The 14,750-nt window shown below is 40.1% G+C and overlaps 1 protein-coding gene across 16 annotated transcripts in view; it reads right to left on the minus strand.

The window, feature by feature from the left end:
- WWOX (WW domain containing oxidoreductase) overlaps positions 1 to 14,750 on the minus strand; it is a 696,419-nt gene that overhangs the window by 506,084 nt on the left and 175,585 nt on the right. For 15 of the 16 annotated variants that reach the window (XR_007769336.1, XR_007769335.1, XM_050922872.1 and 12 more), the window contains exon 6: positions 10,125 to 10,213. Coding sequence is in view for 13 of the 16 variants with exons in the window: in XM_050922872.1 (XP_050778829.1) it covers positions 10,125 to 10,213 (89 nt within the window). In the remaining 3 variants the exon portion in view is untranslated. Of the gene's footprint in view, positions 1 to 10,124; positions 10,214 to 14,750 lie in introns of those variants that run through there. The other variant, XM_050922886.1, reaches the window with a different exon arrangement.

Consider the following 14,750-nt stretch of genomic DNA (forward strand, 5'->3'; position numbering starts at 1 on the left):
GGAAGGCAGGTTCTGCCTTAAAAAAAAATCAGGAAATAATTCATACAACATGTGCAATGTTACCCCGCGGTTGGCTTTTCTCACATCTATCCCACCCTCAGAACTCCTACAAAAATAATCTAAATGTGGGATTTTACCTTAAACTACAACATGGAGTTAGATTTGAAATAAGAGAATTTGGATAGAGTTTAATTTGTCAACATGTCATGACTCATACATTCAGCTATTTTACACACTGTAAACATACTATGTGATATTAGAAATCCTGGGGCTTAGGAATTCCCTTGCCCCCACCACACACACTTTGTCATTTTAAATGTTTACAGAAGGAACTTAAAAAAATAAAAGTCAAGGTGAGTCCATTTTTTTTTGTTTTGTTTTGACTTACTACTGTGGATACCGTGGTTCTCCTTTGACCAGTTCAGTCCCTGGACATACACCTTCCTTCCTCTACCACTCCTCCTGAACTTCTCAAATAAGTTATGGAAGAACTGATTTAGAGCATCTTAGTCACCACATATTGGCTCCAGAGACCCTGATTCCCCAGACTCCTGCAGAAACCCAAAGCAACACCCAGGATTCCACCTCTGTTCACCAACTTCTAGTAGTAGGGCATATTGTTAAATTCAGATTAAGAGTCTCTGTACTTGAGAGCACTGAGGCAGATAAACTGATGTTCCAGACTGAGGTATGACTCACATTTCATCAGTTTGCTCCATTTCACTAGAAAGGATTTTATCATCCAAGCATATCATATGTCTTGCTTCCTTCTTCTACTGAAGTCATGTCTACTACATTTCTCATATTCAGGCATCACTAGCCAGCACACTGGACTTTCTTTTCCAGGGTTATAACCTGGCGTCAATTACAACTCTCTCTCACAGAAAGTGCCACACTTATACACTTATGGTATTGGGACAAACCAGAACCAATATCAACTCTCCACTCTGCCCTAATATGCCCACATCGGGCAGCATTTCAAATCAAACTGTGACCTGAAAAAACATTATCTTAGGTCCAGTTCCTGTGTCCTGGCACAGCTAGGAAACCCAAAATGCATGTTACTATTCTGCATGGAAGCCTCTGCAAGCTAGTATGTCTCTTCCCACCACTTTTAGTATTTCTCACTCTCCTAGCTGTTGAAAACAGGAGCATGGGAGTTTGGGTAGGAAGACTAGACTTCCCACCTGACCACTCTCCGTGGACATTAATGTGACCCCTCCCAACTTTCACACTGGTCTGAGCTCAGCACCCATATAACTTCGCAGTTTTCCCTCCTTTCTGACTGCTGGGAAGAAAAAGGAGCTTTGTCCTCTCTTTTTTTCCTGCCCTCAAATTCTATTGCAGTCATGATTCTCTCCACCACTAGAAAGCTACCTTATTGTCTTTCATCCCTGCAACCTCAGGCATGGAGGAGGAGAAGCTTTTCTCTCTGCTGCCCAGAATGCTACAGGCAGCAGCAAGGAAAGTGTCCAGAGTCTGGTAAACTTTACTCTGTTGTTACAGGCATTCACCTGGGACAGTTTTCCACTTTCAAGAGGACAAGTGCATTTTTTTTAATCAAACCCTGATTGTAATTCATTTTCTATAAACATTTACAGGCACTTATTAAGCATAAACCTGCTAGAAGTGCACAATGAATATTAATTTTTACAGTAATTGTGGAATGATTTGTTGTTTCAGCATGTATTTCAAGAGGTATGATTTTTACCTATACGCACAAAGCACCCCTTAAAAGCAGAAAAAGTATATTATAAAAGAAGTAATCTGCCTCTTTTGTCATTTTTTTTTTACACCTATCATGGGAAATAGCAAAGTCCTTAGGAAATGTTTTCAACACCACAGTTGATCATTTGAACAGTAAAACATTTCATACATTTTACTTGCCAATGACAACTCCTTTCTCTGTTTTGCCTAGAGATATGTGCAACTGTAACAGAGTTCAAAAAACCCCAAGCAGCTGCATTCTGCCATTCAGATCTGAAAAAATTCATGTTATGATAAAAATTGATATACTTTGACATCCTCTGGGATTTCCTGCACACCTTGGAAACAGCTAATGAAGAAATACAACCTTGCCAGAGTAAAACATAAGGTTTTGGATTCTAGGATTAAGACATTTGGCAAATGAGTGGCCCTTCTTGCATCACCAGTAAAGCAACCATACTTTTCTGCCCAATGATTCCGTCTCAGTCTGTTCTGATTGTCTCTTGTCTGATGCTTTACACAAAAGATTAAATATATTTAAACTATATACTAAATAGTTACTGCTGTCCTTTGTGATATTCATGTTTTGTTAAAGTTAAAATATCAATTAAATACACACATACTGTTTTTATATTCTCATTACCCATTAAACTATAAAACTGCAAAATGCTTACTACTTCATTTGCAGCAAAATATTTTTAATCATGCTTATTAAATCATAAATATTTTACATGCTTATATACCCAGTTTGGTCCTCATGGTTGGTTAAATCTTGTGGAAATAGATTGGATTCTTTATTCGGGAACATAGTTTCTGCCTCTAAAGTGTATTTCTACACAGTAAACGATTCTCTTATCATGCCATTGTTAGGTGCTGTATTTATTATCTCAGTGATTCCTAAATTAAAATTTGGTCAGTTTAAAGGTTCTCTCTCTCTCTCCCTCTCTTCTCCACCCAACCTGCCAGAACAGCAGATTGTGACCTTTTCTTTTGCCAGGTGACTTCATTAAATATCCATGACCTTTATCACCTCCAAACTGGATTAGTGAAGCATGCTATACAGGCTATAGCTGTGTTCCTCCCCAAGAGATGTTGTCATGCAAAATGCTCAACTTAAGAGCCAAGAGATGTAGACATGTGGGATCTGGAGGCAACTATGGAACTTTCTCTCCGCACTTCTCCAACAAAGCTTGAGCTTTTAAGCATGCTGGAAGACCCATCCATTTACCCAGGCTTTTGACTTAATGATCAGGGAGAACGGAGAACTTATTATTGCTTGATGTTTCTTTATGGGGTGGGGTTTCTACTAAGCATTTGTGTTTCCCCTTTCATTAGAGAATTTAATAGGAATTTTATTATTTAATCTATACACTTGTATTTCATAAACATAGACCATTAACAATATCACAAATTGATGGATTTTTTTTTTTAGTTCAAATTTATATAATAAATTAGGGCCCAGTTCTGTAGTAAAGCTCCATGCAGGATTTCCTCGGAGGGCCTCCTATGCTTTACTCTACTCTCTGACCCTCTAAATATTACCACCACCTGAAAAACTCCTGCACTAGGTGGGAGCACTTACTTTGAAATCTGTCAGTATCACCCCTTGTGCTGCAGTTTGGCCAGAGATGTTACCAAAGATAGTTTCATATATCCTTCTGGCACCAAGAGCAGCATTGATCTTGGCTGTACTAAAGAGGAAGCACAAACAAGTTCAAAAAAAAGTGGTCTCTTTTTTCGTTCTCTTTATTTTCAACGCCAAGAAGTTAGATGTAGACTGAGCCAAAATGCCCAAAGTCAATACTTGGGTACCTTGAATGGTAAAAACAGCCCCAACAGCCTCAGATGCCAAAAACATCTGTAGTTTGATGAAGAGTCAGGGTCACCCTCCAAAGACAAGTGGCAAGCCAACGAATTTTAGATAAAGCAATTGTGAAAGTGTGACATCAGCATCTTCCTAGTTTGAATCCTGGTTTAAAATTCTAGTGCAAGTGCGCACACACAAGTGAAGTGTCCACTCAAATTAATTTTTACCTCATATAGACACATATTTATATCTGATACACCAATTGAAATTGAAATGATCTGGTGAGCAAGTGATCTCTGCTTCCACTGAGGTGGGGTCAAGTTTAGGTTTTTAATTTCAAAAATACTGATTAGCAGCTGCTGGAGTCACATAGCTTGACACTTTCAACCAAGACAGAATAACAGTGTAGCAGAGCTTAGAAAAAAAGGAAACATTTACGCAGTCAGCCAGTCCCCAGGTTTTAGTAAAGCACAATACCACCACATGTAAAAGTTTCACCCTAATTTTACTACGTACGTTTCAAATGTAGTCAGCCTTTGATCTTATTTAAATGTAAGATATCTGCTGTCTGCAACAGTAACTTCTCAGCTATGCACTTGTTTGCATATTTAAGTCAATCTGGATCCTTTTTAGATGTCTCTTCAATCTACAATGTTGGTTGGAACATTGCTTTATGTCTGAGTAGCACTGACAGAATGCCAAAACTATTCTAAGCTCAAAAGACAAATTGAATAGTTCAACTGTTACTAGTTCTAATTCACGGAATGTATTTCTATATGTGCCAAAGGGATTTACAGATTTATAAAGAAAATATATTCAAATTCTGAAGTACAATATGCAGTGACAACAATTGTATCTGGCACAAAAATCTTCTATGGAACTTTTAAGCATACTGGCATAATGTGAATGCTGATTATTCATTTAAATCATAGCCACACAGTTTTTGGGGTGAATTAGATGTCAGGCGTTAACTATGCAACAATTTATTAAAGAGCTTTATTTTTATATATAATGTATAAAACCATTAAATTGTGCCTATGATTCCTTTGTGGTTAAAATGAGTGAACACAACCTAACAAATGTCCAACATGTCAATTGCAGTATATGAAAATTTCCAGTATAGGAAAATTCAAAGAGCAGTAATATTCTGGGGCAAATTTTCAGCATACGCTGAAATTTTAACTGCACCCACAAGATCTCAGCATCCTTCTGTTTGCAACTTGAAAAAAATAGTTCATTCACAGAGTGCTAGGGTGCAGCTAAGGAGCGCAACTGAAAGTCTGGTCCTCTCTACTTGGGTATGGATGAGGAAAAAGGAGACTAAACTTTTCAAGTGCAGAAACATAATTGGTAACCGCTGCCCTCTACAATAGGAATGATTAAACAGTCAGCAACTGCCAAATCTTACCACGGATGTATCTTATTTTAAAAATAGGAAAATAACTGCAGGGAGAATCTATGCATGAAAAGTGCTGTGTAAGTGTAAAGTGTTACTTTCAGCTTCAATACTACTAAATGGTAATGGCTGGCAAGTGCTGCCTTTTTAAAATGGTGATGAATGTATATAAAATTGAAATTCCTTCTAAAAATGTTATTTCCCAAAATTAATCAGAAATTTCTTCCTTTTATTTTATTATTTTCTTCCTAAGGTTAACTAAAATTGGTTTGATTTTTCCACTGTCTGGCTCAATATGGCTTTAGTTTGAGCCACAAGGCATGGTAGGAGATGCACCTCAAATTTCAACTGCAATACTGCAAGTGATTGTCCACTCATGAGCAGAGAGAGACCTCTAACTGCATCCAGTTGTGCAATGGTCTTATATAGTGGGTATGCAGGTACTATGGAACAATGAAGACACGGTTGATATTTTGCCGATTTAGAACTGGAGTATTAGATCTCTCTGTTAGTAACAGCAAGATGGTTTTAGTGAAGTATATGGTGATTAAACAGTTAGTTACTAAGGAGTTTTCCAAATGTATCACATCTGCAAACCACACTCTTCGGCAAGCATCAACTATCATGGACCCAGAACCATCAAACACAGTTACAAATGAACTAGATGCAAATGCTATGATGCTTGCCTGTACATCAGGGCAGCAAATGTGTTTATAAAAGGTGATAATGGAGACCCCAATCCCTCATATTGTGTGTGCTGGATAAAGCATTTAAGAGAAGTCTTGGTTCACTATCTTGCAGTTCTAAAGCCTAATCACCTCCTGATACAGAAAACTGGATGGTCTGGCCCTTTCAGCTGGACAAAAAGCAGCTGATGACAAATCAGTGGTTTTTAGCTCAGTGGTTTTTAGAACAACCATAAAGAGGCAAATTCTTTGAGGTTTCCACAACAGAGGCATCCAATAAAACACCTGAGTTTGTAACTATTGAAAGGGAGAAGACTGGATATGATAAAAGGGGTGCGTCTTACGCAACTTCAGTAGAAGGTCCACTACAGCTAGGATTGAAATATGTTCTTCTGCCCTCATCCAACTGCTAACACTTTTAGTTAGAGAATCATTTCAGCGGGAAAGGTGAAAGTGCAGCCACGCTGGTGGAGGGGATGGCGGGGGGGGGGTCACAAATCAGGATTACATAAGCACATGCCACAATCCATGCTAAAATTCTGACATGTAACCAAGCTGTGACTGAGACTGGACTCTGAAATGAACCAACAACAGTATAATGTTCCTGAACTGGCTGTTCGTGAAGAATTTGCTTCTGTGGAACCTTTAGTCACAACCCATGTTGAGATGGAGTCATTTTTCTAAGCATTTTTAAAATTCTTATTGTTCTCTCTTCCTACAGACACTTGTCCATCACCCATGTGACCAGGCCAAAATAAGGCAATCTGAGACCCTAGGCATACTGCAACAAGGACTCTTCCTCTTCTTCACGGGGAAATTCCCCATTCGGAGTGACAGCGGCAGACAGCTCCCCTTCTCTCCCACTACTGGCACCCGGTGGTCCCTCTACCCTATACACCCCACCAAGTATTTACCCCATCAGCTGAGCGGTATCTGCCTCTCCCTGACTCTTCCATTCTCCTCTCAGGTAGCTCTCCTTTACGCAGTCCAGGTGCTATTTTTAAAGCTCAGTTGGGAGTCATCTGACGAGTCACAGGTGCACTGAACCTGGCTCCCTCTTAAAGGCAGCAGTCACCCTGTGACAATGAAATTGTTTTCATTCTTCAAGTTTCTACCAGAAATACTCAGACTCTCATATTCTAAAGGAGACAAATATCTCCCTCTCTCTTTTAAAAGAAAGAAAAAGAAAGAAAGAAAGAGAAGGAAAAAGAAGCTTGATCAATTACCAGGATTTGCTACCTAGAAATTGTCTGATTGACTTGTTAAACCCCCTGCAAGGATGCTTCGATGTTTTGGGTATTTCTAGTTCAGAAATGCCTTTATACTGGAATGGATCCGTTTTAGATCTCTTACTCAGGGAAAGGACTTTGGATCACATGACCCCTTTAAGGGTCTTCCCTGATTTACTGTTAGACAAGGAAAAACCTGCACCTCATCTAGAATAATGGGGGGACCTTGAGCATACTCAGTGCATCTCCTGATATCCTTCCCTCCAGCCTGATATCTGATATCATTCCCTAGAGTCAGAATCAGCACCTGGGAGGTAGGAGGGCTTGAACATCCAAGCCCACATTCTGTTTTATTCAGTTCCAGTCAACAGGGGAGCAGCCCCTGAAAATGTTAGCTGATGAAGAGCCTGGGCGCTTCCCACTGAGGCAAAAATGGACAGAGGAGATTATTGAGAGAGCCTGAGAGACCCGTCTTCAGCTCCAGAAGTCTAAGAGGTTAAACAGAGCATAACACCAGTGGCTTCTTTAGCAAAATGCATTGCAATAAAAATTACATTTTTAAAGGATCAAATAGTTCCTTATTGCTCCGTAGCCTGGTGACGACAGGCTAGGGAGATGAGAGAAAGATTGTTTTTCCATTCACAGGGTTATTATCAGAAAAGGGATTGTAAAAATTGCATCTTGGGATTGCGATTTGTATCCCAGAATTGCTTACATATCAAATTAGGTTTGTTTACCCTTTCTCCTTAATTACTAGCACTGCAGCACTACTTGATATCTGAAAATGTGTGCTCTTTTTGCTCCACATATCACCACCACTTAGACCCAGTAATCAGAACTCAGCTGATAATGTTGTCGCTGATGTAGGAAGCAGAAGACACTGTCGTGTTTCTCTTGTGATGCTATTTTATTGGTACGGTGCCGGGGTTCAAGAAACGGGCATTTGGTGATTGTAAAAAACTGTGTACTTGGCACAGTGTACATCTCCTGACGCACAAGCACAGCTATTCTGGCTGGCACACTGCAATGGGGAGGGGGAGAGTGCTAGCAGTCAAGACTCCACCCCTTCCCACCTACATGTAGGGGGAGGCGGTACAGGAGCCCTGGAGAAGCTGCTCCCTGTGCTCTGGATGCCCTTTACTCTCCTGAGAAAATGTGAAGAATGCACCACAATCTATCCATACAATTGTAAGATCCTGAATTCTGTAAGTTTGTTTGTACAGCACCAAGTACAAGGGGACTGATCCAATTGGGCCCTAGACACTACTGTAATAATAATAAACTACAGATTAAAAACAGTTATTAGTGTACAAATATGTTTTGCAAGACACACACAGCAGGCAATGTAGTAACAAGACACAACTGCTACAGAATAGCTTTTCTGAGCATACCTAGACACAGTTTAAAATCACAGCAATCAGAGATAGAAAGATATAGTAGGTCTTTTAGCCCATTCCTCTACCAGTGCAGATGATTGTAAGGAGGTACCTGCTCCTCTGTATCAGATAAAAGGATCTACTGCTCCCAGCTGCGTGCGGTATCTGGCTTCCATCCACTATCACAATTTAAACAAAACTACTGTTCAAAGCTCACAAGTCTTATGACAGACACAAACTTTAAGCTGTTCTGTAATGCCTGAGATCTCTCTCTCTCTCTCTCTCTCACACACACACACACACACACACACGGTTCAGGATGGAAGGCACAGCTGTAGCTAAAAACACTGACCTATAGTATAATATCACTTAGACAGTACTAGTGACACTTTCCAAACTGGAATGAAAAAAGGAGTGAAAAAATAAGAAAACTTTCCATAACAGAAAGACAAAATAATGTCAAAAGGGGATGAGCTGCTACCTCTAATATACTGCACAAAACCAAAATGGACATGATTTGCATTAAGAAATTGATTCTACATTGTCTCATGCTTTAGATGGCAATGGGTGAGACTTTTGCGGATTTTAAGTCCTCCAGGAAAATTTGAATTGAGCATGCTTCCCCTTTCTGGTTTAAAGATATAAGTATACTCAATGGTTCAGACTGGGTGACAATGACATGGAACTGCAGCATTCAAATCAAGTTAAGAATTGCACAGGAAAAAAAGTTAGTATTCTTAACTGGCCTTCTATACTTTCTTCTTTGGTAAGAACCAAGAAGCAGTAAAATCAGAATGCTTCTCTCTTCTAACAGTGAGAGAGTGGTCGGTACTAAAATATGGCAATGTTTCTACCATTTGTCATTATGTTTTACACACAAGAAAGTTTTAATGTAGGAAGATGTGATATGATAAGAATAGTTACACAGGATTTTTGGCAGTAAAGTAACTGGTATTGAAATTCAGTTTTGACAGTTCTCTGAATCTGAAAGACCTGTAAGTACTCAAATGTCATCTGTCTATCCATGTGAGATTTAGCTTTGGCAGTATCTCAAAAGCAAAAAAACCCAAAACCATTCTTTCTACACGATATTTTTACCACTACAATATTTTCCCCTCCAAAGCTGTCTAAAAGTGTGTACTCTCTTGGGAAGTATAGTAGGAGGTTTATGTTACAGAAATATTTGTGTGTGTGTGTGGGGGAATCACTAATAGGTTTGAACAGTCATAACGATCAGAGTGGGCCAAAATGTGGGTTAAAGCACAATGGGTGGAATTTATCCTCAACAGCTGGAACTTAATCATTCCAAATCATACCTTAAAGTTTGTGATTAATTGATCTGTTCAGTCTAAATCAAACCATTTGGAATCTTCCCTGATTATTTCAATATAAGTTGTCCAATTGTTAAGTGAACTTACCATCTTACTTAATTTCAATTTTTAAAGCCAACCACTTCATAGATAGGTCTGGAAAATAAAGCCCCCTGGCCTATAGGACTATTTTTTAAAAACACTTTTAAAAAAAGAAACAGAGAGAGCTGAAAGAGTGCTCATCCCTGACCCCAGGCTGCCTTCCAAACCATTGGAAACCTGACAAAAGTTGCCTAAGCCGTTTTGGATATATTTTAGCTTTGGCAGTATTCAGTCACAGAGGTATCAATGCCCCATTAATGTTGGAATTATACACTGAATTGTCAGAGATCTGTAATTAATTTTCACTCTGTGTAAAAATAAATACTCTTTAACTGATGCAAAAATATGCACATCGGAAAAAGACCATTCGGTTCCTGTGAAAAAGCTGAATTCAGCTATTGTAGTTTCTAAGTCAATCCAACTGTGATGAATTCTACCAATTGTGCTCAGCTGATAAAGACATTAAAATAACAAGAAGTTATGATATACAATTCTCTGCCTGACTACTTACACATTCTTGGATTTGAACGCTTCAGCAAAGTGCTGCACACTGTGAAGAGAAGCAAGGTCTAAGGTCATAGCTTCTACCTTGGCTTTATGCTGCAACAAGAGAAAATTAAAAAAAAAAAGAAAAGAAAAGAAAAAAGATAAATAACAGCAAGTTTAGTTCACAGTATCATGTTACAGTAAATGTGTTATGGAACATGTCTGAATTCCCTTGTTTAACATTAGAAGCCCACAGTGAATATAAATCATGAAAATGAATGGATGAGTGTAGCATTCAATGCCAAGTGCAGTATTCTAAGTTTGCGGTTCTGCTAAACAAATACACTGTATGGTATACAACTTTATATAGCCCAATAAACTGACAGCAGCCAGTTTTAAGGTTAACGTGATCTCTTCTTTCTCTCATCTAGTTGAAAATTGTGAGGATGCAAATCATGAAATAAAAATAAAAAGTAAACAAATAATTATTGTTTAAAAGGAGATGCATACATTTAATATATCGTTATAGGAAAAACACACATTACATATCACACAAAATACTTGAAAATATTTGCACTTCAATTCAACCTTGCATAAAATAGTCTTAAAGCCGTCTATAACATCCACAGCAGTTGATATAAAAGATATTACAGAAAGGAGCAGGGACAGAATTTTATACAAGGTTAGTTGGTCACTGCATCTTTAGAGGAAACTGCTCACACTTAAGGCTGAGAGTTTATTACGGACATCACAGATTCCGTGACCTTCTGTGACCTCTGTGATATCTGCAGCCGCCAGTGCGCCTAGCTCAGGGGCAGCTCAGGCAGTCCCTGCAGCAGGCACACCAGCCACTGCTGGGGCAGTCTCGGGCCACCACTCTCTCCCCCGAAAAGCCAAGCTTGGGTGTCGGAGGGGGTAGGGGGTGAGGCATGGGGCGGGGTGAGGCAGGCTCTGGGCAGCGCTTATCTGCGGTGACATCCCCTTCGGTCAGCTGCTAGGCGGCGATATAGGCAAGCAGGTCTGTGTGCTGCCTCTACTCACAGCACTGGCTTCACAGCTCTTATTGGCCAGGAACTGCGGCCAATGGGCGCTGGAGCTGTGGTGCCTGCAGGTGGAGGCAGTGTGCAGAGCTGCCTGGCCACGCTTCCGCCTAGCAGCTGACCCAGAGCTTGCCTCACCCAATCCTGTGCCCCAACCCCTTGCCTCCTCCCACACTCAAACTCAGCTGCTGCTGGGGGCGGGGAGGCACGGAGCCAGGTAGGGAGCCTGCCGGCCCCACCAACCCGCCCCCCCCGCAAGCACCGGTCCCAGGCTGCACACTGCCACCCCGCTCCCCAAGTAGCTGGGCCATCCTCAACTAGAACCTGCCGGGCCCCTGTTTTATTCACTCATATTTTTAGTAAAATTCAGGGACAGGTCAAAGGCTTTGAATTTTTGTTTATTGCCCTTGACCTGTCCGTAACTTTTACTAAAAATATCCATGACTAAAACGTAGCCTTATCAAACAGTGGAGGCAGTGGCAACACCACAAAAGGCTAGCCTGAGCTTGCCAGCCTTACCCACTGAATGGCTCTCAATAAGGTTCTCAACACTATGTTCAGTTTAAAGGCCTTTGTGCAGAGTTCTGGTGAACTGTTTTGACTCCACACATCAGAACAAATGAGCTAGAACAGTTCCCAGTGGTCTAAAGTCTTTGGAGTCTATTTTCACTGTAAACCTCGAAGGCTTATGGGCACTCCATTGCCCAGACACAAGTAGATTGCAACTCCTTCCAGCCACAGTCCTGTCCTATGAAAGAAGTCCTGTTCACCATGTGAGGGTGCACTGTATCTGCAAAAGGCAGCAATGTTCCATCCCCTAGAAAGAAACTGTTGTGCCTTTAGTCTCACCCCCAAGCCCTATCTTAGGGTCTGGAATAATAGGCCTTGATACCCATGATTCTTCAGCAAGTACTCCCACCCAGTGTTGTGATAAACAAGTCAAACAGATTACCATTGAGGGCATTATAAACACCCACATCTGTGCCCTTCTCCCCTTCTAGTGATCACAGTTGTTTCTCACAGCTCCTGATTCCAACCCCAAATGATTATCTAACCAGGTTTGAACATGCTTTCAAAGAACCGTGACATTTTTCCATGTTCCTCCCCTCCCCCCAACCTGGACCACCACCACCCTCATTTGGTTGGCTGGATCAGTAAGAAAGAAATTTGAGTGACATTTCATTTAATCCCCAACCAGTATCCTATACATCAGTATAACTGCAACGTGCAGGATGGACATTATTAGCATGAGTTGAAGAAAGTGGGGGAAAAGGAGGGTGGGCAGAGGAAGAAGCCTCAAACATGGCAATACAGTGTAGTAAACTGTATCCAACCTAGTATTTGAGGTTGGATTTTAAGAAAGTGTAAACCCTGCAGGTTGCCCTGCTGAGCGAAAGGCTTTACTGCGGTCAAGAAATAATAAAGTGGGCATATTTGGAGAAACAAAGGGACCTGTGAACGCTGGGAGAAGCAGGATTTGGCTGCTTCCAACATCTTCATAATCCCACCTCAATGATGCTTCTCTCTTTTCCTCTTTCTTCAACCTTCTTGACATCCAACGTGCCCATTGCAATTACATTGCAGGTGGGGATTAACTGAAATGTCACTCATACGCCTTTCTTTCTACTGCAGCTGATCTTAAATTGACAGTGAAATAAATACAACTAAAATTTCAGCAGATTAAATTCCCATCAGGAAACATGAAGTCATGGTGCTTTGAAAGGGCTAAAACCAACTTTCTCCAAAACAGTCTTGCCACCCCAACAAGGTGCACATCACTAAAAAGCTGGAATTAATTTTGCCCCCTGGGAAAATACTTTCTTTTGTTCAAAGAGGCCAGCAAGACAATCCCGGCTTGCCCAGTCTAGTATTCCTCAACTGTGGCTCCTCTTCAGCTTTGCAGTGTTAAGCTGTTTACTTAATAGCAGTTTGTTTGTTTTTTAATTGTTGTTATTATATAGCTAAAACATTCTGCAGTCTTTTCCAAGGGGAAAAGAACAAGAATGCTACAAACACAAGGACAATAAGGGGTCAAAAACACCAAGTAGTTCAACAGACTAAACCACAAGCTGTTAGTTACTATGCTCTTCGGGACAGTGATTCAAGTCCACACACTATTACTCAGGTAATGCTTTCGCTCTTGGTGTCAAGTTTCAAGTTTCTGCCACTGACTACGAGAAAGAAGAGGAAGTGCCTCCAATATTGTGAGTCCAAAGGAAAAACATGTGGTACTTTTCTACTTTCACAAGTAGAAATTCATTGGAGTAATTAGGCCAGATTTGTGGATGCATTTACTATAGGTGTAAAATGGGCAGTTTAAAAAGCATGAATAAAATATTAAAAAATATTAATGGCCAATTGTTATACTTAGATAGCAAATGCAAGCTACAAGCATGGATTTCTTGAACTTTGTCAGTTCATCCAATGAACTGAGACCACCATCTCTGTCAGTATAATCAATAGCCCTGTATTGCAAAAAGTTAAACTTATCTTTTCTTTTCCTGATATTTTAAGTTTCCCTGAGAAACCCTAACCCTAACCCAAAATGTCCTCCATGGAAAAAAAACATGTTCAAGTGCACATGAAAGGTGAAAATGACACAAAACAAAGAAATTCACTTACATTTTTCCAAGATGGCTACTGCTATTCCTGCTGTACTTCTGCAGTTGGCACAGAGGATCATAAGAGACTGGGCATCAAATTAAATATATCTCAGGAGAGGGTAAAGTACAGCAGCATTCCATTTAGGACAAGAGAGGCATTTTTTAAAAAGCAAAATAGACCCTTCCTTGTCTGGAGGTTTTAGTTTAAGGGGGAAAATACTTTTTCCTGGATTACCAAAGGGACCGATAATGGAATAAGCTCAAACAATTTAGTACTACTTTCCTGAGAGTCACTTACTCAATAGTGTGCACATTAAAATCTCAGCTCTCATCAATGACCTGTATAATCAAAACAAACTGTGATTAGAATAATATTCCTCTGTCATCCTCCCTTTCCTTTGCCAATTTCTTCTGGCTTCTCCTCAACACTGCTGCCCTATGAAATAGGTTACTTGGTGTGATTGTGATACCAGAGGTCAGCCTTCTTTCAACACCCTCCTTTCAATTTTCTCCTCACTTTGTTTGCATTCAATTATCCTGAATAAAGTGCCTTTGTTCATTTACAAAACCATTGTTTTTATTGATCTCAAAATATTTCCAATGTTATGTACCAGGAGAAATGGAAACAAACAATCATCAATGCACCCACACAAGATCAGAAAAGTACACTTGGATATAAACAAACAGGCAAACAACTGATTATCCCATGGCTTGGAACTGTGTGGGTTTTCTTCAAGAAGTGATTGATAAAGAAATGAATCTTGTACCATTTTTTGTGGCTTGGGCAAGCTACTTCACTTTTCTATCTCAGCCTCTCCCCTGTAAAAATTTAGATACCAACATTTACCTACCTCCCAGGAGGTACTGTGAACATTGCTTACAGTTTGTATAGTAGCTTCAAGGCGTGAAGCACTAGGCAAGTGCTGTACTGCAAGCCTTAAACTCATTTTTCTTAATCATATAAAATATAACATTGAAAACTGTAAATAAAGACTCACACTTACATTA

Source organism: Gopherus flavomarginatus, chromosome 14 (assembly GCF_025201925.1).
Source record: "Gopherus flavomarginatus isolate rGopFla2 chromosome 14, rGopFla2.mat.asm, whole genome shotgun sequence".
NCBI classification, from domain to species: domain Eukaryota; kingdom Metazoa; phylum Chordata; order Testudines; family Testudinidae; genus Gopherus; species Gopherus flavomarginatus.